The sequence below is a fragment of the Nylanderia fulva genome, unplaced genomic scaffold (assembly GCF_048542155.1).
Source record: "Nylanderia fulva isolate GAGA-0341 unplaced genomic scaffold, ASM4854215v1 Scaffold55, whole genome shotgun sequence".
Classification (NCBI taxonomy): Eukaryota; Metazoa; Arthropoda; class Insecta; order Hymenoptera; family Formicidae; genus Nylanderia; species Nylanderia fulva.
The window spans coordinates 480,343-506,610 of NW_028190643.1; the positions used below are offsets into that span (position 1 = coordinate 480,343).

At 25.8% G+C, this 26,268-nt stretch overlaps 2 protein-coding genes and 1 long non-coding RNA gene across 8 annotated transcripts; 2 read left to right on the top strand and 1 right to left on the bottom strand.

The window, feature by feature from the left end:
* Positions 1–234: 234 nt before the first annotated feature.
* Positions 235–1,059, top strand: LOC146721100 (uncharacterized). The gene is made up of 2 exons (XR_014925796.1): positions 235–494; positions 610–1,059. It is a non-coding gene; the product is annotated as an uncharacterized LOC146721100 (long non-coding RNA).
* Positions 1,060–8,015: 6,956 nt separating this feature from the next.
* Positions 8,016–20,764, top strand: LOC114934684 (sodium channel protein Nach). The gene is made up of 10 exons (XM_085487424.1): positions 8,016–8,320; positions 9,147–9,353; positions 10,414–10,579; positions 11,148–11,296; positions 14,199–14,304; positions 17,154–17,460; positions 18,192–18,242; positions 19,069–19,267; positions 20,347–20,453; positions 20,531–20,764. Exons 1-10 carry the CDS (start codon positions 8,163–8,165, stop codon positions 20,662–20,664), a joined length of 1,584 nt encoding a protein of 527 aa, XP_085343550.1. The 5' UTR covers positions 8,016–8,162; the 3' UTR covers positions 20,665–20,764.
* Dredd (Caspase-8 Dredd) lies at positions 19,452–24,851 on the bottom strand. 6 transcript variants are annotated; one of them, XM_085487420.1, is made up of 9 exons: positions 24,495–24,850; positions 24,346–24,395; positions 24,123–24,172; positions 23,326–23,903; positions 22,959–23,215; positions 22,688–22,880; positions 22,177–22,314; positions 21,797–21,934; positions 19,452–21,702 (listed from the first exon to the last, which is right to left on the bottom strand). In XM_085487420.1, exons 4-9 carry the CDS (start codon positions 23,864–23,866, stop codon positions 21,494–21,496), a joined length of 1,476 nt encoding a protein of 491 aa, XP_085343546.1. In that variant the 5' UTR covers positions 23,867–23,903; positions 24,123–24,172; positions 24,346–24,395; positions 24,495–24,850; the 3' UTR covers positions 19,452–21,493. The 6 variants fall into 6 exon arrangements, with proteins under 6 accessions (XP_085343546.1, XP_085343544.1, XP_085343545.1 ...); XM_085487418.1 differs by having other exon boundaries at positions 24,346–24,422; XM_085487419.1 differs by having other exon boundaries at positions 24,123–24,199; positions 24,346–24,422.
* Between the last annotated feature and the right edge of the window lie 1,417 nt (positions 24,852–26,268).

A 26,268-nucleotide genomic window follows, 5' to 3' on the forward strand; every position in this document is an offset into this window, starting at 1 on the left:
ATGAGTTGAATTAAACCTAGTTTTGCCGTGTAAAAAATAGGAAAGTTGTGGAACCAGATTGTTACGTAATGTATTTAAATTTTTCATGTTAGAACTAGTGGAATTCCCTTCTATATCTTTGATAAACTCGTGTATGGCCAACTTTTTGTCATTCTTAAACGGCAGGCCGAATTTACTTCCAAATTGTAATAGATTAGTGACATTGGTAGGAATTATTGTGAATCTAATTATTATAAAAGACTTATCTCGGAAATGATACACATCAAGGAACAAAGGCATGGTATAAATAATAACACAGACACCGAATTGCTTAACAACGCGTATTTCGACATTCTAGAAGAAATATCGAATTTTTAGACTTATGTAAATGTTTATTTTGTGAGATCTGACACCTATTTATTCGACTTTTTAAAAGACTAGACAACAGTCAAGTACTAACAATAAGGCCAACAACAATTAGAAGCATCGTCATCTCAAGTTATTCGGAACAATTTGTAAGCATAAAGGTTCAATATTTTAGTATTTAGTTTAATTTGTAATTTTTAATCTTTTTTTACATACACATTAGTGGAATCCTATTTTACAATTGAAGAAATTCTCTAAATTCAGTTAACAAATATCAAATAATTTGGAGAGGATGGACATAATCATTGCCAGATCGAGGGACTTTCGTCAAATAACGATAAGTGGTTCGTTTGGAGCAATGTATAAGTGTCACTCCGAGTTTTTATTAATAATTCTAAAATATTTTATGAATAACCGGACGAATCATTCTGCTTCTAATTGGGTTCTTACTTTGTTGAACTATTTTAATGGTTTCAATTCATTGTAAATATATTTTGCGTTTTAACTATGACTTAACTATATAACTTATATTGACTATGTATTGCGGATTTTTTATTAGAACTTTATGTATGTATTTATTTATTATGGGTATTTATTATCATTATTTTTTTGCGCACTGAAGAGGAGCAAGTAGAGCTCGAAACGTTTGTGTAATTATTATGTCAAATTAAGAATTTTCTTCTAAATAATAAAATAATTTCGTATTGCTCGTTACACATGGCCTTAATTTAATAATTTATCATTGTTTAATCATTTAATTCTAATTTTTAGTTACTCAAATCCTTTTAGCATTACTCTTTTATTGGGGAATAAAAAATTCTTTATTTATACATATATATATAATTATATCTTATTAAAAAATATTAATAATAATTATATGTGAAAATAAAATATATATAATAAATATTGAAAATATTTGTTAAATAAAATATATTTATATACATATGTAGAAATATAAAAAAATGTTTATTCCGCGAGAAATGGCTGCGACTCATTAATATTTTCGCTATGTAATTTCTTATTTTTAATTCAATATTCATCTTCAACTTTATTATACTCAAATATTTTAAAATTAAGAATTAAAAAATTGTTCTTAAATTAAAACTAATAATTTAAAGATTTCCTAAATTTATAATAATGAAATGAATTATTGAAAAGAAATTTATTTCCGTCATATGCAAATTTCTTTTCAATCATTTATTTTATTTTCATTATAATTTTAAGAAATCTTTAAATTATAAGTTTTAATTTAAGAACAATTTTTTAATTCTTAATTTTTAAATATAAGGGTATATTTGGGTATATTGAATTAAAATGTTAAAATGATTATCATGTGAAAACGTTATGGGCATGTGTTCTAGTTATGTAGTTTCGATAAACGAAAAAAGGGAGGTATATATGGAAAGAAGGACGGAGCGGTATATAGCAACTATATATGTATATACATATAGGGGTTGCACGCGCTGGGAGAAGAGACTTTATGGGGGCCCCTGAGTATATTTCCTGATTGAGCGAACTAATCCACGCAAAGGAGGTTTTATCGTCGAGGTATACGCAATCGAAGGGGGCCTCGTCTGCGCGAATGTCACATCGAGTGAGAACGTTCGATTAAGACGGAGCAATCCATGTCGGGATGGAACGCATTTCTTTCTTTCAAGACTTAATTTCGAGGACGTCAACACGTGATATTCATTTGCCTACACGGATATCAGGGTTTATTTCTAGGAACATCAACTTCTTCTCAAATCATTTTTTCCAGATATATCAGAATTGTTTATGCATATAAAAATTTTTTATTCTAATATCATAAAATATGATTTTGTAAAATTTTCTCTTTTTTTATAACACTAAAAATTTTTTAATTTTTTTAGTCATTAATAAATTCTCTTAATTATGAGTTTAACATATTTTGTATAAAATATGTTAAAATATTTTATTATTCACAATTATTTTAATTTTTTTAATTATTAATAAATTCTTTTCTTAATTTGGAGTTTAACATATTTTTATATAAAAATTTTACATATTTAACATATTTTTACATAAAACTTTGTATATAAAAATATGTTAATCGCAAAATTAAGAAAAGAATTTATTAATGATTAAAAAAATTAAAATAATCTTGAATAATAAAAACATTATTTTATGATAAAAAGATCATGAATAATAAAATACTGAATTTTATGATAGAAAATAATCTGTAAAAAAGATTCATGAAAATAATGTGATCATCTTTGTCATTTTAATTTTCGTCAGTATATTGCAAGATTTGTGAAGGATATAATAAAGTATTTTAACTGTTTTAGTCATAATAAATTCTTTTCTTAATTTTGTATAAAAATATGTTAAATTGAAAATTAAACTAATAAAAAAAATTAAATGAACTTATATCTCTCGCAAATCTTGCCATATCTCTATACTGACTAAAATTAAAATGACAAAGATAATCACATTATTTTCACGAATCTTTTTTACAGATTATTTTTTAAATTTCATAAAATAAAGTGTTATTTACAATTTTAATTTTAATAATATACTCAGAGAAGAATAATCGAAATTTTTAAATAAAAATATTAAGATTGATTCATTGAGTTATGACATACCTACTAAAAAGTATAAGACTTTTTTGTAACTAAGCTGTAGAAAAAGCAATTAAAATATATAACAAAAAAATAAAAACAATATTTCCTGATCAATTTAAAAAATTTATTTATCAACCATGCCGACGTAATATCTGATAATATATATTTTTTCAACATATATTGAATATATCGATTATTGAATTTACGATGTTAATGCATCTATTACATGGTATAAGAGCATCTGACAGAAGGGTCATATGAGTATCGGATTTTTTTCAGATATATACGACTCGGAGATTCGGTTTCGGGGCTATTTTAAAGTCTGTGGACTCAATGTGCCGCGAAATGCGTCACCCTTCTCCACCTTCGTCATAATACAGATGCCACATAGATGGATACAAATCCCCGGGGAGAGATTCTCTCCATATCTATAACCGTTCTTCTTTTTAAACTACCAGATCTAAAACTGCACCGATGTAAAAGTGTGTCTCGGGGTAGTTTTAAACAATTCGTTGCCCAACCCCTCTGCTACGCGATCGAGTATATCGCCATTCAAGAATATATGGTGATACGATATAAAGATTCCTTTTATTTCACTTAAGCTAGGAACTTTCGCACAAATTTTTAGAATAAAGAAATTACCTATTTTATATGTTCGTTAAGAATCCGTTTTTTCAATCTGGTACTTTTTGTTGAACGAAAATTAATTAAATATCACTCACCGACACCGATGAATATAACAGCGAAATTGTTAAAGTTGCATCATCTGTAAGATTGAAATAAAAAATCGACATTACAAGCCGCTAAAATAATTAATATTTTAAAAAAATATTTATTACACAAATTTATTATTATGCAAAAAAAATATTATTATACGCGCCGAATTTTATGTTCGATGCATATAATAATAAGTAGATACATTAAATAAAGAATAATTTTTTAAATTCTAAAAAAAATTATTTATTAAATAGAAACTTTTATACGATTTATATCAAAAATCTTTCTCGAATTTTAATTGACAGATTCGTGTTTTACGCACAAGAATATATACACAATATATGTAAACGTGCGATATTAAATTCTTTATCGCTGCATCAATAAATAATAAAACAAATAATTCGACTCACATTTCGATTTTATTCCGAATTCCTTTTTCCGGAATTTTCGGAATTTCGGAATTTTTGCAAATTTTCGGTGGCTCGAGTCGGAGCCATGACGTCACGCAATCTTTTGGCGGGACGAGTCAGAGCCGTGACATCAAACTATTTTTCGGGACAAAGGTCATTTTTTAAATAAAAAATAGATTTTTTTAAATAAAAAAATGTTATAAGACTTATAAAAAAAATTTATAATAATAGTCATAAAATTTTTATAATAAAAAATGATTCTCGTTCATAACTTAAAGCGATTCATAAATAGTGCCAAACGTCAAAAAAATTTCAAAGTAAAAAAAAACTTCAGAGTCCTATAACAGTTTTTTTATTTCAAAAAAACGTTATAGGACTTATACAAAAATCGATGAAAATATTTTTCATCAATTCATTCTTTAATAATTAAAAAAAAATGAATGATACAAAAGAAGAAATATTTAGGAAAATTTAAATTATTGGATAAAATATTTCTTTAAATGGTATATATAATATATTTAATACACTCTAAATATTTGACAAAGTTTATAAAAATAATAAGCAGACATTTAAATTTATATATATATATATTTGATTGTATATAATTTATATGTATATATATGTATATATTTTTTTTATTTCAAACATTTTTATATATTACTTATTAAAAATTTCAGATTGGAGATTTTTCGCTATTTTGTGGTACATTTTACTATACAATCAAAACATCCCATTCATCGTGAGCGATACATCAGGATTTTCTTTATCTAATTTTTGATTAGCTAAGGTAATGATTAGAATCAAATTCAATATGTACTTAAAAATCCGAATCGAATTTTTTTAAAAAAGATTCAAATAATACTCATAAAAAATATTTAATATATATTGCATTGTAAAGTAATCGAATCTGGAACAATTATATTCAAATTTTAGATTGAATACCTACACTTTTCGAAATAGTATATATTTAATATAAATACTTTATATTGTAAAAAATCTTTTACAAGTATGCAAACTCAAAGATAAAATCTATTTATAATACTATAATCTATTTTAAATCTTTATCTATAATTATAAATTATAAATCTTTTGTTAATTTATATTTATTAATTTATATAATTTTATATAATATAAATATTAATAAAAATATAAATATTTTTTAATTATTAATATTAATATAAATATTAATTATCCCAAGTAGCAAGTGTACATTATTTTGACGTCAAAATAAAAAAAAATATATATATATATATATATTTTTTTTTATTAATAATTATTATTTATAATTTATCCAGATTCGAGTCTTGAAAGTACTTGTTCTTTTTTTTAAATAATTATATAGAGTTTTTATGTGAAAATCATGCAAACAAATTCGAACCAACTTGTAAATAGGTTACTTAATTATTTAATCCCATTGCTAGTAATGATGTAACTTAATCCCATCGCTAGTAATGATGTAACGTGTTCGCACACGACATATCCATGGTGTTTAGCAGCATTTTATCTGTTCCCTCCAAAGTTATTAAGTAGTAGAGTGATAATAGCTGAGTCAGGCATCCCCGTGAGATATGGTCGACGAGTGACATCTTCAAAGTTTAATATCCACGCGACTGAAGAGTCGCTTTTACCGCGAACTTCTACTATTGGCTACACAGCCTCTTGTCATATGTAGTACGTTTGTATCAATATTAGTATCAATATTGGCCCTTTTGTTCTCAATATCGTAGTTAGTGAATCGAGTGCGATTTTATTTTCAATGACTTCCATAAGGATTTAAATAACGCAAATTTTAATTTTATTTCTTTAGTACAAATGTGTGTAATTTCAAAAATAAGTATTCTCTCTTTATTTAATATTAATGCTTCTTAATTCTAATTGTTAAGGCTTTGAATTATTTAATCATTATAAATTTATTTACACGTAAATTATCAAAATATTTCTAATATATAATCTTTTTATTTATTCTAATACTGCTCATTTATTTCTAGCGATATAAAATGTAATAATATACAAATGTTAACTTAAAAAATTAATATAAAAAATATTTAGAATTATTTCGTGTACAAAAATTAAAATTAAAAATCAAAGTCTCTCAAGAAAAAGGATAAAACTCGTTATCGTAATTAATATTTTTTTACCATTATATTATTTATATAATTAATATTATTTTAATCAAAATTATAACTTTTAATATTTCCTTATATTTTTAACAGAGAAAATCTACTTCCTAAATAACAATACAATAAGTTTAAAAATAATTTATTTTGATTTCATATATAAAAGACCCTTAATTGTTAAAAAAAAGAAATAAATGAACAATACTAAAGATATAGATTCAAGTGCATTTAGATTGAGTTGGTCGCCAGTAGGGTAATTTTAATTATGAGATAGTTCATCCCAATATCGGGGTTTCGAGAGAAAATTACTGCTCATGGAAGGGATGAATCTGGGGTAGATGGGGTAACAACGTATTATACATTTCCCTGTCAACCCCCTCGCATTAACCGCAAACTCTCCCTATTCACCCTTCTCTTCGCCAACAATTTGTTAACTGCTATTGAATTGACTTCAACTAGTGACTTCGGACTATTCGCTCATTAAAACGACACGTCACACGGACAAACATACATTGTTGCTTGAATAACGATTGTTTCTTGCAAATGATGTGTTTTGTTTATAAGTTTACTCTTATTTCAAAAAATGCAAAGCGATAATAAAATACGAGAGAGCGATTTTGTAATTAAACATTATTTAAGAAATAATAATAGTAATAATTTCTCATTATATTTTTTTATGTTTTACTATATAACAGTTTTGATCTCTACAATTTATTTTTTATTATTTTACAATTGTGAGAACTTTGGTTAAACTTTGAAAATATTCTTTTTAAAATATCGTATACTATTATTGCAGTATAAATTTTATTCAATTAAAATAAAATATATGTTGGAATTTTTAATTCTTAAAAAGAATTGACTTGAAAATTAAAATTAAGAGAATTTCGATTGAAAAATCAAGCAAAAAATAAGATATATTTTCGACTGCTCTTTATTGTTTTAAAGTATATAACTTTTTATTTCTCTAATAATTATTTTAGATAATTAATAATTATTGTATTTTAATAATTTCTCTAATAATACTTGCAGTCAAATATATGTACATATTTAACCTTCGAAAAAATCGATTTTCCTATTTTTAATATTAAATAAGCTTTAATAAATATTATACAGCTATTTATTAAATTCTGACTTTTATATAAGTTCAGAAAAATAAAGACGCGATTATATTAATACAAAAGATCTTCAAATCTCGTAAATAATTTTTTTATTTGAAACAAATAAGTTATACTGACTATACTTTTTTAAAACAGAATAACTTTGATTCTAAAGATACTTTTTGTAGCTATGAGTTTTTAGAATAATTACTGGAAAGATTAAACTAGTTCACTCTGTAATAAAAAAAAATTAACTTTCTAGAAAAAAAATAAACTATGTAAAAAGCCTGTTATAAGCTAAATATCATTAATAAATATCATATAAAACTTACATTTGCATAATAAAGAGAGGCGGTATTTTTATTCTACCTTTTCTAAGTACATTATCGTTATCACAGATATTCATACAATAGATATAAAAACATTTTGTCGGCACGAAATGCAAACGGAACGTTACGATATGAAAAAAGTATATAATTACAAAGGGCACGAAAAATGTACAATGTTCGCATTAAGTCGGTGCTTTAATATTCCCATAGATTAATAATTAATTACGCGCGGATAAAAATCGCGACGAGGAAGGAAAAAAATGAAATTATCGCGCAATCGATGGAAGATCGAATGAATTTTTTATGCGCCACGTCGCGAACTCGCACATTAGTATTGTATTATATGTGCCTTTATATATCGCATTCTGTGCGCTTTTGCTACAATATTTATTCGATAATGCAGTAGTCAACGCGTCGACGTGTACGTGAAAAGAGTTCCTTATAGTTTTCCATTTCCTTTTGAACCATATATATTATTTATGACTCGTCGCGATTGATAATTCTTCATCCGCAAATTGTGAGACTCCTTGGACTTCTATTATTGAACTGGATCCATCGGTTGGATATGAAGAAGGTCAGGATACAAATTCGATCAGATGCATCGTCGTATTCAAAAGTAGGATGTTGGAGTATCCTAAAAAAACAAGCGGCTGAATTTTGCTCCAACACCGGATTACATGGTTACAAGTACATCAGCCAAACTGAACGTCCCAAAGCGGAAAGGTATGTACAGATTTCTTAATTTTTATTTTTTTATCGTAAATACAGACTAATCTGTCCTATCTAAGAGAAAATCCTTCGATATATTTTTTATTTAATAAAAATATTTAAAATATATTTTTATAACATTTTAATATATTTTAATATATTTAATATATTTATATATTTTATATTTAATATATTTATATATTTTAATATATTTAATATATTTATATATTTTAATATATTTAATATATTTATATATTTAATATATTTAATATATTTATATATTTAATATATTTATATATTTTAATATATTTAATATATTTTAATATCAGAAGAGACTTTATTATGTTAGTCGATTTAATAAATTTCACATTTTGCTCTTCAGCATTAAATACACTTTGACTTTGATGAAAAATATGTTAATAACTCTGTTAGGTTCTAATTAAAATAAATAAAAAGAATATCTATATGCACATATAAATAAATAAATAAATAAATACACAAGTTATACATTTCAATTTCAAAGAAGCTTGCAAATGTCCTAGATAGCAAGCATACGTCATTTTGACGTCGGATGACGTCAGTTTGCTACTTGGGGTATCATAAAATTTAAATAGCAATAGTGTTAATAAGAAATGTCAATAAGAATGTATTGACAAAATTAAATGTCAATGAAATAAATGTCAAAAGTGCGATATCATTAATTATTTCTCAAAATAGAGATGCTATTATTATAAAAACTGTGTAATGTAGGAAATTATGAAATAAGTGAAATGTTCTTTCCATGTATATGTACACCTAAAATAAAATGGGTATATAAAATCAAATTTACCATTATTTATAGGATTATTTGGGCGATAACGGTACTTTCGTCATTATGCTGTGCTATAGTTTTAATGAATATGTCTTGGAATTATTATGCCAGTCGTCCTACGCTGACAGTCATTGAATCGACGCATTATGGAATATGGAATTATCCATTTCCTGCAATAACAGTATGCAATATTAATCGCATATCTTACAACTTGACTAAGGAGTTTGTCAAAAATTTGTGAGTACCCTGTTATGTCTATATTATACAAAAATTTTGGTAAAACAAAAATTACTTAGGCATCTCTGATAGAAATATTTTACGGAAATTATATATATAATGAAATCATCAATTGTACTAAAATTCATTTTTTATTATTTATTTGATCACATTAAAAACCTATTAAAAGAAAATCTCAAATAAGTTTATTTATAATATATTATTTTAATATTTACTATTTTTTCTATTTCTTTGTAAATTAAAAAATTGAAAAATTAGCAAATTATTAGTATAATATATTACAAATTCATTATAATTTAAGATATTTCAATATATCTTTTATAGTTCAATTTTAGACAGATTATGCAATAATTGCATTAATAACTTAATTTTAAAAGAAAATATGTCGCAATTTTGTATCATTAATTTTCAAAAGTATTCATTAATTTTCCTCAAAACGCACAGTACTTCATTAATTATATTTTATAGTAAAAATTTTAATTTATATTAAAAATAGATATAGTAATTATGTAATCATTTTCATTTGCATGTTCAAAATTAAATTATATAATCATAATTATTATAATAAATTCATTATATATAATTTTAATATTATATATATATATATATATATATATATATATATATATCAAAGGTCAAAGAAAATCAATTAAGCGTCAGTAAACTTAAAATCAAGGATATTGTATAAAAAACGACCAACTAGCTAGTGATGGATTAGTTCTTTATTTAATCAGCAACGTTTTGACCCCAAATTGAGTCCTCTTCAGACTACGTAAAATATAAAATAATAACATATATAAAAGCCATCGCTAGTCAGTTGATCGTTTTTTATACAATATCCTTGATAATATATGTATATAATTAAAATAATAATATAATGTATATAATTATAATTAATTAAATTTATTATTATTATTGTAATAATATATATAATTATAATAAATTTATTATAATTTCAATAGAATAGTTTTTTCAGGAGAGAGAGAAAGAATTCTTGTTATTACTTATATTTATAATATTGTTATAAAGATTTTTATTTTGTTATGCTGCATTTTTGTAGGAAAACACCACCTAATATGTCAAAAGAATTTCTTATTCAAGAAATGCGATTAATAAACGAATTGTTAATACCTGGAACATTCGGACATGATGTCCAGAAGAATCTTACTCGTTTACAATATATTATAGATGATAACCGAATGTCCATTCTTGATGTAGTAAAATTGGTATGTATTAAAAACATATTTCTTGTATACAATATGTTATAAAATTCTAAGATATATATTTTTTGCTTTCTTGTTTTACATCAAACATAAATCTTTAAGAGAATTCCGTTTGTTTACAATTCCGATTAATATTGTTAAAAATCAACATAAATTTTTTAAACATGCTGAAAATGAATAAATTATATGATCCAATTTATTCATTAATCTAAACTGAATTTTTATTCTATTAAATTATTAAATTATGTTCTCATACATTTTATAAATAAAATATTTTAATATTAAAATATTCTATTTTTAATATTAATTTAAAAAAAATTAAAAGATTTTATTGATAGAGTATTAAAAAAATGTCTAAGTTCTAATAAAATAATTACTTTAGTGTGTAAATTTAATAATTTATTAAATTTAATAATTTATTTAATTTACTAAATTAATGATTTTATAAAATTATTATAAATTATATAAGACTAGAGAGCTCTGTTAAGACACTTTAATTCCCCCCTACATTACATCTTATTTTTCAGCATTGCTACTCTAAGAAAAATTAATTATTGTTACCTTTTTTCAGATTTCGCAAAATTGCAGCACTCTATTGAGATTATGCAGATGGAAAGGCACGCTTGATCGATGTGACAGATTCTTCAAGCAAAGCTTTTCACGGGATGGCATGTGCTGCAGTTTTAATTATTACATTTTTCCAGAAATAACAGAAGAAAAGTATGAACACCTTTTTTACAAAGAAATTTTGCGTTATAGGCATAATACTGAAAATTTGTAAAATTTAAGATCTATTAGAATGCTCTTGCATAATTTTAGGAGAAAATATTAAGTAGTTTGCTATAAAAATCACTCAACTAATCTAAATGTTTTATTTAATAAGTAGATGCATCACTATATTTTACATTCCTAACAAGACTTAAAACAAAAGATAAAAAAAATAAAAACATAAAAAATTAATATAAATTTAACGTATAAGACGGGCAACAAGAGCCAAATCGCGGATGACAATGCTTTATCCTAACGAAACTAAATAATTTTCCGTTAGAATTAAATACCGGTGCACAAGGCACCAAATTTTACTTGGATACGGCCAAGATTTTTAAAATATGAAATAATCTCATATTTGAGATTTAATTTCAATACCCCCTTTAACCCCCCTACGGAAAATAAATAAATGAATGCAAGAGAAAAATATAGATCCGAAATTCGCTGAATCGGGAATCGAACCCGAGACCTTTCGCTTGCCGGGCGACTGCTCTTCCAGCTGAGCTATTCAGATCCTTTCGATTCTATACTTTTCTCTGTTATATATATTAATGTTGGTAAACAAACGCATTTTTAAGCCAGCGTGTATCAATATAAGAGTTTTAACAAGGCTCTGTAATATAAATATAAATTTAACGTATAAGACGGGCAACAAGAGCCAAATCGCGGATGACAATGCTTTATCCTAACGAAACTAAATAATTTTCCGTTAGAATTAAATACCGGTGCACAAGGCACCAAATTTTACTTGGACACGGCCAAGATTTTTAAAATATGAAATAATCTCATATTTGAGATTTAGTTTCAATACCCCCTTTAACCCCCCTACGGAAAATAAATAAATGAATGCAAGAGAAAAATATAGATCCGAAAATCGCTGAATCGGGAATCGAACCCGAGACCTTTCGCTTGCCGGGCGACTGCTCTTCCAGCTGAGCTATTCAGATCCTTTCGATTCTATACTTTTCTCTGTTATATATATTAATGTTGGTAAACAAACGCATTTTTAAGCCAGCGTGTATCAATATAAGAGTTTTAACAAGGCTCTGTAATATAAATATAAATTTAACGTATAAGACGGGCAACAAGAGCCAAATCGCGGATGACAATGCTTTATCCTAACGAAACTAAATAATTTTCCGTTAGAATTAAATACCGGTGCACAAGGCACCAAATTTTACTTGGACACGGCCAAGATTTTTAAAATATGAAATAATCTCATATTTGAGATTTAATTTCAATACCCCCTTTAACCCCCCTACGGAAAATAAATAAATGAATGCAAGAGAAAAATATAGATCCGAAAATCGCTGAATCGGGAATCGAACCCGAGACCTTTCGTTCGCTTGCCGGGCGAGCGAAAGGTCTCGGGTTCGATTCCCGATTCAGCGATTTTCGGATCTATATTTTTCTCTTGCATTCATTTATTTATTTTCCGTAGGGGGGTTAAAAGGGGTATTGAAATTAAATCTCAAATATGAGATTATTTCATATTTTAAAAATCTTGGCCGTGTCCAAGTAAAATTTGGTGCCTTGTGCACCGGTATTTAATTCTAACGGAAAATTATTTAGTTTCGTTAGGATAAAGCATTGTCATCCGCGATTTGGCTCTTGTTGCCCGTCTTATACGTTAAATTTATATTTATATTACAGAGCCTTGTTAAAACTCTTATATTGATACACGCTGGCTTAAAAATGCGTTTGTTTACCAACATTAATATATATAACAGAGAAAAGTATAGAATCGAAAGGATCTGAATAGCTCAGCTGGAAGAGCAGTCGCCCGGCAAGCGAAAGGTCTCGGGTTCGATTCCCGATTCAGCGATTTTCGGATCTATATTTTTCTCTTGCATTCATTTATTTATTTTCCGTAGGGGGGTTAAAGGGGGTATTGAAATTAAATCTCAAATATGAGATTATTTCATATTTTAAAAATCTTGGCCGTGTCCAAGTAAAATTTGGTGCCTTGTGCACCGGTATTTAATTCTAACGGAAAATTATTTAGTTTCGTTAGGATAAAGCATTGTCATCCGCGATTTGGCTCTTGTTGCCCGTCTTATACGTTAAATTTATATTTATATTACAGAGCCTTGTTAAAACTCTTATATTGATACACGCTGGCTTAAAAATGCGTTTGTTTACCAACATTAATATATATAACAGAGAAAAGTATAGAATCGAAAGGATCTGAATAGCTCAGCTGGAAGAGCAGTCGCCCGGCAAGCGAAAGGTCTCGGGTTCGATTCCCGATTCAGCGATTTTCGGATCTATATTTTTCTCTTGCATTCATTTATTTATTTTCCGTAGGGGGGTTAAAGGGGGTATTGAAATTAAATCTCAAATATGAGATTATTTCATATTTTAAAAATCTTGGCCGTGTCCAAGTAAAATTTGGTGCCTTGTGCACCGGTATTTAATTCTAACGGAAAATTATTTAGTTTCGTTAGGATAAAGCATTGTCATCCGCGATTTGGCTCTTGTTGCCCGTCTTATACGTTAAATTTATATTTATATTACAGAGCCTTGTTAAAACTCTTATATAAAAAATTAATATGTATAAGTAAAATTAGATATGTGGAAAAACATAGTTGTTGGGGAAAAAACGTCGTTTTTATCTATTATTTCTCAAGTAGCAAATTGACATCATTTTGACGTTTAATGACGTCATTCGACGTCAAAATGACGTATGTTTGCTATCTGGATTAACATATAATAATAAATAAGAATAAAAAAATATAAAACTCACGGACATTTTAAAATCCAGTTTTACGTTTAGTGTATTTACATACAATTATCACATGGAATATTATATATTTTTTGATTAACATTTACTAAGTTTTTTCTTGTTGCAAAGAATGCAGCGAAGTGCTTCCTGCGGGTTCGAGACTGGAATGTCTATGATAATAAATGGTAACCCTGATGATTATCACGCCACTATTCTCGGAGCATATGGAATAAAGGTAATATTGTCAATTTTCTTCTTTTTTAAGTCATTTATAAAAACTTTTTTCTGAAATAAAATTTCTCACATCATTAGAAACAATAATTATCACAATGTAAAGAAATTTGTATAATAAAACTATAATCGTTTTTATTTTCTAGTGTTTGTCAAATTTAAATATTAAAATTTTTTTATTTTATTTAGAAAACAATTTTTTCTAAAATAAAATTGAAAACAATAATTAATAATTACATTTTATATAAACAATGATAAATTATTAAATTAAGGCCATGTGTAACGAGCAATACGATATTATTTTATTATTTAGAAGAAAATTCTTAATTTGAAATAATAATTACACAAACGTTTCGAGCTCTACTTGCTCCTCTTCAGTGCACAAAAAAAATAGTGATAATAAATAACGATAATAAATAAATACATAAAATTCTAATAAAAAATCCGCAATACATAGTCAATATAAGTTATATAGTTAAGTCATAGTTAAAACGCAAAATATATTTACAATGAATTGAAACCATTAAAATAGTTCAACAAAGTAAGAACCCAATTAGAAGCAGAATGATTCGTCCGGTTATTCATAAAATATTTTAGAATTATTAATAAAAAAAAAAAAAAAAAAAAAAACTCGGAGTGACACTTATACATTACTCCAAACGAACCACTTATCGTTATTTGACGAAAGTCCCTCGATCTGGGAATGATTATGTCCATCCTCTCCAAATTATTTGATATTTGTTAACTGAATTTAGAGAATTTCTTCAATTGTAAAATAGGATTCCACTAATGTGTATGTAAAAAAAAGATTAAAAATTACAAATTAAACTAAATACTAAAATATTGAACCTTTATGCTTACAAATTGTTCCGAATAACTTGAGATGACGATGCTTCTAATTGTTGTTGGCCTTATTGTTAGTACTTGACTGTTGTCTAGTCTTTTAAAAAGTCGAATAAATAGGTGTCAGATCTCACAAAATAAACATTTACATAAGTCTAAAAATTCGATATTTCTTCTAGAATGTCGAAATACGCGTTGTTAAGCAATTCGGTGTCTGTGTTATTATTTATACCATGCCTTTGTTCCTTGATGTGTATCATTTCCGAGATAAGTCTTTTATAATAATTAGATTCAATATCAAGTATTTTAACGTTATCCCAATCAAAAGCATGTTTTTTATCTATAATATGTTCAGAGACCACAGAATGCTTGGAGGAATCAAATTTAATATTATTCATATGCTCTTTTAGTCTAGTGCGTAATTTTCTTTTGGTTTGCCCAACATACGAAGCTTCACAATCCTTACAATTAATTTTGTAGACAACATTATTATTATTGTTATGCACGTTTTTGTCCTTGTGGACTTTAATTAATTTGTTAAGATTATTTAGACAACGGTATCCTACTCTGAAATCTGATTTTTTTATTGTCGATGCTATTGTCTCAGAAATGTTATTAATGTATGGAATGACGAAAAATTTTTTCTTGCTATTATCTTCTGCAATTTCTTTTTTTCTATTGTTGTTAAACTGTCCATTGTTTAAAACTCTTATTCTCTTATTTATTTCTTTAAAGATTAAATGAATAGGGTAACCGTTGTCCAATAATATTTTAATACACAGTTCTAAATTTGTCTTATGATATATGGGATGAGATAATAACAATGCCCTATTAATAAGATTATAAATTACTCCTATTTTATGGCACATAGGGTGACTCGATAAAAAAGTTAGTACTCTACCTGAACATGTCTTTTTTTGAAACCAATCTAAGTGTATGACGTTATCTATTATTTTAATGTTTAAATCTAGAAAATTTATGCTTCTATTAATTTTGTATTCAATCGTAAATTGTAGTCGTTGATTGTAACTATTAAACTTATTCAGTACACTATCAATTTTATTCTTTGGTGCTTTGTGGTAATCAAATAATTTGGAGAGGATGGACATAATCATTGCCAGATCGAGGGACTTTCGTCAAATAACGATAAGTGGTTCGTTTGGAGTAATGTATAAGTGTCACTCCGAGTTTTTTTTTTTTTTTTTTTTATTAATAATTCTAAAATATTTTATGAATAACCGGACGAATCATTCTGCTTCTAATTGGGTTCTTACTTTGTTGAACTATTTTAATGGTTTCAATTCATTGTAAATATATTTTGCGTTTTAACTATGACTTAACTATATAACTTATATTGACTATGTATTGCGGATTTTTTATTAGAATTTTATGTATTTATTTATTATCGTTATTTATTATCACTATTTTTTTTGCGCACTGAAGAGGAGCAAGTAGAGCTCGAAACGTTTGTGTAATTATTATTTCAAATTAAGAATTTTCTTCTAAATAATAAAATAATATCGTATTGCTCGTTACACATGGCCTTAATTTAATAATTTATCATTGTTTTTATTGTCATACGAGCTTGAGCATTGGTATGTGATGGTTTGATTAGGTATTAATTTTGCATTACATTTTATATATATATTTTTATATCTAAGTTTAATGAAAATTGTCATCATTTTTATTTTTTAGTGTTCTGGAATTAATATTAAATTTATATGTTAATAATAATTTATTGACAAAAGATTAAATATTAAAAATTTTTTAAATTTTGTTTTTATATATATATATATATATCCATGTATATATATATATATATATATATATATATATATATATCCAAGAGTGTTTTTCTATATATTATTATTATTATTATTAATTATTATATAATTATTATATAATTAATATATATTATTATTAGTATTACTCGTAAAATTCTATCAGAGTTTTACATTATTTTAAAAATGTCATTCACTAAATTTAATAAATAAATATATATTATCATAGGTCATGGTACACCACCCGTTCAATTATCCAGATTTTAATGCCGAAATGCAATTAGTACAATTAAATAGCGAACATTTCGTGAGTATTAACCCCTCGGTAATGTATTCAAAACCCGAAGTGAAGAATTTGGCGGTTTCTACACGAAAATGTATATTTACCGATGAGGCAAACAAAATATTATATTCAAAAGTCAAAGCTAGAAATTTAACTTTCGCGACGTATTCATATCACAACTGCATTGCAGAATGTCGAGTTACTTTTACAAAAATAAAGTGCGGTTGCATCCCTTATTACTTTCCACAAAATAGTAAGTAGACACAAAACACGTAAGTATACAAAAAATAGAAAATTATTATTATCGAAAACTATTATTTTTGATTGAAAAAAATAATTAGAATATTTTTTATCGTGTGTATAAAATAAAAGTCTATGTTTTCACTTCTTTAAGTTAAATTTGATCATACCTATGTGCCGTTTTTGAATCATCTATGTTATTAAAATGAATAATGAATTATTTTATTTTTATTATTTTTATTATTTTATTTTAATTATTTTAATTATTTTATTTATTTTAATTATTTTATTTCAATATATTATTTAAAATAATTCTGTAATTTATCTGTAAATTTTTTTTTAATTCTCCGAGTTAGTCAGACACTTGTAATAAGTTTTAAAGTAAATTAATTTTTCTTTTAAAACAAATTGTACACAAATTTTTTACAATTTGTTTATAACTAGCAAATATTAATCGACATTTCTAAAAGAACACATAAATAACTACTGCTAATTTATCCTTTAATTTCTTGTGCAACTTTGTATATACAACTAAGATAAGAAGGCACATATTCAAAAAATGTATGTCCAAGAGAATTAACATATTGTATAAAATAATTTCCATGTCCATACAATCAAATATTTATTAAATGTATCCATATCTTAATAGATACATAAATAATAAAAAGAATTTTTACGATTGTTTGGTTTTCTTTAAAATATACATTGTACATTGTAAAACAAAATAAATATATTTTACTCCAGGTACCAGAATATGTAATCTCAGAGACGTCCAATGTTTAAAAAGATATAAGTGTAAGTGCGTAAGTAAATACATCCATTTACATTTGATCACTCAATTATCAAATATAAAATGTTATCTATATCTTCTAAATGTTATCTGTAAAAAAATTATGTTTAATAGTCAATTTTACACCAGCATACTTTATATTTAACTCTAATTATAGAACATATAATCGCATTCTCATTTTACGTAGAAAAGATATGTATATAAAAACAGATAAAAAATTATAAAAGTTAAATGATTTTGAAAAAACATTTTTAATAAAAATTGTAAAATTCTTAGAAGAAAGGAATGTGACAATATAAATTTATTTTTAAATAGAATTGTCAAAGATATGTTTTTTTTTATTAGAAACTTTCAATTTTTATTAATATCCTTATAGTTGCGATTTCAAAACATTTTATATTTTTATAGTATATTTTATTTTTATATTATATTTTCAAAATATTCCTATTACTAATCTTATTTTATATATAGTATATATATATGATCCAGATATTTCATAGTTAGAGTTTAAAATTACGAGAAACTTTAGTAGGATTTTAAAAATATCTAAATGTCAGCTTTAAGAACAATATAAATTGTAATAAAAATTGAAGGTTTCTATAACATTTAAAAAAATTAATTTTGACAATTCTATCTATCTAACAGACTAATATTGCCACGTTGCTTCTTTTGAAAACTGTACAACTTTTGTTAAAAACATTTTTTTTTTACTTTTATTTCTCCATAAATCACCTAATTAGATAAAAATAAATAAAAGTGATTAAAAAAGCATTACTTTAAGCTTTTTTGCTTTACATATATTTGTTTTTTACGTTTACATTTATTTTTTAGCGATTTTCGATACTTCATGGCCAATGAGTCAACATGACCAAAATCTATCAAAATCTCTCCAAGAATTAAGCAGTATTAAAAAAGGACCTTGCGGATGCATACCAGATTGCTCTCTGCATCATTATTCTGTAGAAAGCTCCTTTGGAACGCTTGATCCTACTCTTTATTTTAATGAAGAAGGTTTCTCAAAGAACCCTCGGTAAAAAATCAATTCAGTCGCTCAAAACACAAAAGTTACACATATTTTTTCACATATATTTTCGCAAACTTTTATCTTACTTTATAAGGAAATTCCTATTTCTTTTGTTCCGACTACTTCTATTCCAAAAAATAAATCTTACTTGAAAATAGGATTGGGTGAGATGTGAATTGAGAGAAGAGTCTTTAACTTGTAAAAATCTTTAATTTTTTATAAATCTTTGATAGACTATATAATGCTTTACCTGCCCCAACATCTTCAACGTTATATAACAATTACTGCTAATTTGTCTTTTAATTTCTTGTGCAACATTATATATACGATTAAGATAAGAAGGCACTTATCCAAAAAATGTATGTCCAAGAGACAACTATAACTATAATAAATGTTGTAAACAAACGATAATAGAAACACACACACACACATATAATCAGCTATATATTTTTCAAAAAATGTTTCATAAAAACATATTTTCTGAAAAAATCTCGAAGATATCTTGGAGGCGCCTTTTCGATAAAGTTTAGAAACATCTTAAACATATATATATGACATCTTAAACATATATATATATATATATATATACTAATAATAATATATATATACACATATCAAAATATAATCTAAAAATTATACTTATATCCTAGAAAAATATTTTCAGTATTATTGAAAAATAGAAAAACTTAGACATATGTAGTTGCATTCTTAATACTTATTTGTAATATGTATCTCGTCTCTCTTTTGAATGTTCCAAAAGTTACGCAATCATTTTTACAGTATTCTTAAAATATTTTCAGAATTTAAATGTGTTGTACCTGAATTAACATTAATGTTAATTCTTGTACGACCTATGTAGATTCTTCATTTGTCCAGGTAGCAAAAATACGTAATTTTAACGACGTCATTGAACGTCAAAATGACATCATTTTGACGTTCAGTGATGTCAGTTTGCTATTTGGTAATAATTTGATCAAAATAATTATTTTTGCTACCTGAACAGATTTAAATATATTCATGCATTTTTATCTCGATAATATATTTATAATATATATTAATAATATATTATTCTTATATTTTTGTAGTAATGCCACCAGCATGCGCAATCATAGTATAATACATGTATTCTTCAATGATTTAGTCGCCTTTCAATATCGACAATCAGTCAATTATAGTTGGCGTAATTTGTTCGGTAAGAAACATGCTTACTTAAACAAAACATTATATAAAAATAGTCGAATAATGTTAAAAATATCTGTTAATTTTTAGCATCATTCGGCGGTTTACTCGGATTGTTTGCTGGTTTCAGCCTCATGTCAATCTTTGAATTTCTATATTTCTTTGTGATACGCACAATAATTGAGGCATACTTCAATTCAACAAAACACAGAAATGTGCAATAACATACTAATAAACTCTAATTAGAAATAATTAACATCAGAAGCAATTGCCACAATAATTCTAATTGTCAATGCATAATCTTATAATTTATATATATATAAACATATGTCAAAATGAATAAAATTTTTCGTTAATCTGCTCTGCAGATCCAAAGAAAAAACTAAAACAAGTTAAAATTAAATAATAGTATATTGTGTATCAAGTGCGGAAAGTTGACAATTAATCACGAGTGCGGAGGATGGACGCACGAGCCGAAGGCGAGTGCGACCACCCCACATGAGTGAACAATTGTCAACTTTCCGCACTTGATACACAATATAATATTAAACAAGTTTGACTCTTATTAAGCCATTTTCTATATAAATTTGTATTTATATATCAAACCTTATATATATATCCTTTTCGTTTTGTTATATTATTATTAATGTTCTAAATGCTTATATTATTCACATAAATCTTAATAACATTAAATAAAACCTTTTGTTTATACTTTTCATATATAAAATGCTTCTTGCATTTACAAATAGTTGTAAACACATTTTTAATATTTGTCATTCATTATAATTAAATACATAAGATAAATATGTAATAAATTTAAGTGTTCAATAGACTCTTAAAGCAACCATATTTTAAAATGTATAAATAAATTTTGCAAATATTAAAATAAATAATTACTCTTTAAATTAATATTATCTTTTCTGATTTTTCATATCTGAGTATTTATCTTATGTCATTTTCAAAAATTAATTTGACAAATCAATAATCTTTTTACTTATCATAATATGTCCATATAAAATAAAAACATTTCAAATACATTACTAATTACTATACTTAAAGTACAGAGGCAGTTGCAGTCATTAACTGAAAGTCTGAGTCTAAACGATAATTGCGTATCTCTGGCAATTGTGCAATCTGAGTCCCATCTTTTATTGCACTTTTCTCTCGCATAGATTTAATTATTTTTCTCGCACACTCGAGGAAAGATAACTGATTCCCATAAGTTTTGAAAACGTCACAAAATTCTTGTATAAACCATGAACCTGAATGGAATAAATAGAATATTAATTAACAATAAAGAATATAAAAATTTAATTATGAATAATATAGTTAAGTACCAGTCGTCACATTGTTTACCTTGTTCCATATGACGTATTGAAACAAAACCTTGTATTGTCGATATAAATAATAAAAATTTTGTAAACTGACGTACATCTTTTAATTGAAGTACAGAATCGGATAAACCGTCCGTTGTCAAACAGTTATTTATACTTCCTGAAAATAAAATGCTTTTATTATATATATATTTAATTATTAAGAGAGAGAAGATATTAATATATTGAACATTGAGGCATATAAAAAATTTAAATATTTTACATACAGAATAGAGTTTTCAGTAGTTTTTGTATCTTACAAAATTCTAATTCTGATCAAATCTTGAAATTTTCTATTATAATATATAATATTTAATTTTTTTAAATGTATATTTTTTCTCTTATGCAATTTTTTTTATTTACCACGTGTCTTTCCTTGACAAGCTTGAACAACAACAATTTTTATAACATCTTTCAATTCCATACAACAAACAGCTCCTTCAATTTCTTCCAGTGAAACTTCTTTTTCATCTGATGAAATTACACCTCCTATAATGTAAACTTGTCATTCTCCATTTATTAAATATATTTAATAAAGTGTAGAAAATAAATATGTGATACAAAAAGGTGAATGTAATACATCAGGTAAAAAATGTGCTAATAAGAATCAAGTGTAAAAAAAGTAGACACAACAATTTTTCTTAAAATATTCTCTCAATTAATTTCTACTTGAATTTTTATATTTATTTTATATTTATTTGTATTTATTTTTATATTTATATATATATTAGAATCTTTTCATGAAATATAATACATTTGCAGTATAATATATATGTTACTCTCATCATTTTATAAGACTTACATATTTAATATATTGTGAGGGATAGAAAAAAATATTACTACATTAAATATTTGCCATAATTACTTTTCTTACCTTTATATCCATGACTTAAGATGCAAAGCAATAAACAATCATACTTGTTACCATAGTCTTTTGGAATATTTTTAATTGTTTCTATCATTTCTTTCCTCTTTAGATTTTTATATATCTTAACTTGGAACCCAAAAGCTTTAAATGTTTTAGATAAATTAATACAATCCGCATCAGTTCCAAGTCGCGTCTCATACTAAAAAAAAATTAAGTAATTAATAAAAAGAAATACAAATAAAAATAATTTCTTTGAGAATAAATGTTAATATAGTACCTCTCTTCCAAAAGACTTCTGATTTATAATCACACATAATCCATTATTAATAATTTGTATTTTCTCTTTATTATTTTCTGCGAGAGATGGTTCTGTCGGAAAATTTGAATGAACATAGTTTTTGTCATTTGCTCCAGTCTTCCCATGAATATCAACATGCAATCGATTTTCAAATTTCTCCAAATTGAGAGAAATTATTTTTAAATCCTTAAACTTTTCCAAATGTTTTAATAATTTTTCCATATTATGATTTTGATCTAAAAGAGAAATATATAAAAAAATCATAATAATAAAATTCATATGCACAATTAGTTATAATATTAAAATTAGTCTATTAAAATTACTGCCCATAATAAATTAAACACACCTTTTGAAATTGTCATGTATTTAATTTGCATCCAATAAAGCATATGCAACTCAAGATAATCTACATCATCTAGCAACGATTTATAATTAGGAATATCAGATTTAACATAACTTAGTAATAATTTTTGCTCACTCTCGTTCAAAGATTCGCACAGTCTGTATAAGCACTTTGCGACTATGTTTATACTTTTTGAATAGAATGTGAAATTTGGAGCATATTGCAGGTCCAAATTCTCAAATGACAGTTTTAATTTCCTTATAACTTCTTGATTATTTAGAACGCATAACGATTCTAAAACTTTATCTTCCCAATTGTTCGGATATTGTCTCACATAATCTATGATCATGTATGAATCCTCCGTCTTTGCTTTTTGAAAAAGATTAAAGATATCCGTAAATGCATTTGCATAATCGTCTGCTATTAAAAATAATATAGAGATCTTCTCATCCATATCAAGATCTTTTTCCATCTGCCTTAAAATATTAAGGTTTATATCTGCCTTGACTGTGTTATTGGCAATTACATCCATTGCTAATATCATGAATTGTACATCTATTATTAATAATGTTGTCCTTTATCTGAAACATATATTAACAATTATTAATAATCACGTTACATTTTAATAACATTTTTTTAAATATATAATGTATATAAATTTAAATGTATAAAATATAATGTATAAAATATAAATATATAATTTTTATAAATATATAATAATTATTAATGATGGATGTGTAGTAAGTAGTAAGCACAAAAATTTGGTGACCTTCAAAATATAAAAGCATGTATATACTTACAAAAAATAAACATTGTTTTCACATAAAAATATTACTTCTTAATTGCGTCACTACATAGACAACAAAAAGAAAAATTTCTGTAGCATATAAAATTAAAAATATATAAATTGGTAACAATTTTTTATCACAATTTTTTATTTATTATAATAATTATTAATAATGAATGTGTAGTAAGCACAAAAATTTGGTGACCTTCAAAATATAAAAGCATGTATATACTTACAAAAAATAAACATTGTTTTCACATAAAATTATTACTTCTTAATTGCGTCACTACGTAGACAACAAAGAGAAAAATTTCTGTAGCATATAAAATTAAAAATATATAAATTGGTAACAATTTTTTATCACAATATAAATAAATATACATACACAACAATCAATCTTTGCCGACCTGCGGACAATCCTACTGATTAAGAATATCGTAAATTTAATAAGATTCATTAAGTATTTTGGCTAATATATGGGATGAACAAATCCGTAATTCTGGCCGCCCGATAGGCGTCTCCACCATGTCGCCTGTTGACCCTTAGGGTGCGATTACATGGACGCGCGGAAACGCGGAAACGCGGAAGAGAAAGTAACTAAACTTTACTAGAGTCCCGCATTTCCGCGCGTTCCATTCCGTCTGTTTTGATTGCCTTATATTACATGGAGCACATTTTGAGCGGAAAAGCGGAACGGGGAATTATAAAATATTAATATTTAACTATATTTATTGATTAAAATGCTTGTATCAGAGAGAAAGATGAGAGCGGCCAGGCCGGCGTTTTGGCTGTTACCGTTTTTACGGGACTGCTTGAAGCGCCCCTCGCACCCGTTTTTAATATCGGAACTAACTGCACACCCATTTTCTGGCAGGGTCGATAAAGTTTGTATTTGGTGCGAGTCCGTGCTACGCCCATAATTTTCGTGTTAACACAGTATCACGTATTCATTCTGTATATGTGCGATCTTTTCTCTTTATATATATATATATATATATATATGTATTTATATAATTTGTATAAAAACTAAAATATAATTATTAAAATATATATATATATATGTATATGTGTAATGAAATATATAAATCTTATTTTAATTAAAATAAAAAGAACGATTAATTGTTCGACCACCTGGATTTTGGAATGTAATTTTTAATATATATTATATTATATTTAATATTTATCGCCGCTTCTATTAATATGAAGTGCAATGTCAACGTGCAATAATGTACAATTATTTAAAGTTTCCATGCCTAATGTATCATGCCGGTATAAAAGAACGTCAAGTAGCATGCGTAGCCGAGCAACTAAGATGACGAGCTGAAATCGTGGACATTTCAAGTTCAAACCCCTGCCTTTTTCAGATTTTTTTTTCACTTTTTTCAAATAAGTTATTATGTGTATAAATGTGTAATAATCAATATATCATTATTTGATAATTTTTTTTGTAATGGAACAAAATAAATTATTAAGAGTTTAACTAGGCTCTGTAATATATAAATATAAATTTAACATATATAAGATAGGCAATAAGAGCCAAATCGCGGATGACAGTGCGTTATTCTAAACGAAACTAAATTTTTTCGTTAGAATTAAATACCTGTGCACAAGGCACCAAATTTTTACTTGGACACGGCCAAGATATAAAATTGGAATAATCTCTACAAGAGATTTTTAATTCCATGTATCCCCTATTCCCCCTAAAGAAATAAAGTGCGAGAGAAAAATATAGATCCGAAAGTCGCAGAATCGGGAATCGAACCCGAGACCTTTCGCTTGCCGGGCGACTGCTCTTCCAATAAAAATCTCTTGTAGAGATTATTCCAATTTTATATCTTGGCCGTGTCCAAGTAAAAATTTGGTGCCTTGTGCACAGGTATTTAATTCTAACGAAAAAATTTAGTTTCGTTTAGAATAACGCACTGTCATCCGCGATTTGGCTCTTATTGCCTATCTTATATAAAATAAATTATTTTTTAATTCTGCAAGGAATTTAATTATTAATGCAAACGCCCACACACATAATTTAGATATTCAATTTTTTTTAGTTCAAATGTTTCTTGCAATCTGTATACGACAATCAGTCCACTCGCTGTGCCACAGATTGCATCGCATAATACGCTCAGAGTTATAATACGATAGAGATCGCTTTACGCTGT

Coding starts and splice junctions, on each gene's coding strand:
- Dredd (XM_085487421.1), bottom strand. CDS start 23,866: ATGATATTAGCAATGGATGTAATTGCCAATAACACAGTCAAGGCAGAT. Junction 22,315..22,687: donor CTTAAGTCATGGATATAAAG/GTAAGAAAAGTA, acceptor GAGAATGACAAG/TTTACATTATAGGAGGTGTA. Junction 21,935..22,176: donor TTGTCAAGGAAAGACACGTG/GTAAATAAAAAA, acceptor TTTTATTTTCAG/GAAGTATAAATAACTGTTTG.
- LOC114934684 (XM_085487424.1), top strand. CDS start 8,163: ATGAAGAAGGTCAGGATACAAATTCGATCAGATGCATCGTCGTATTCA. Junction 9,354..10,413: donor AAGGAGTTTGTCAAAAATTT/GTGAGTACCCTG, acceptor GCATTTTTGTAG/GAAAACACCACCTAATATGT. Junction 20,454..20,530: donor TAGTTGGCGTAATTTGTTCG/GTAAGAAACATG, acceptor GTTAATTTTTAG/CATCATTCGGCGGTTTACTC.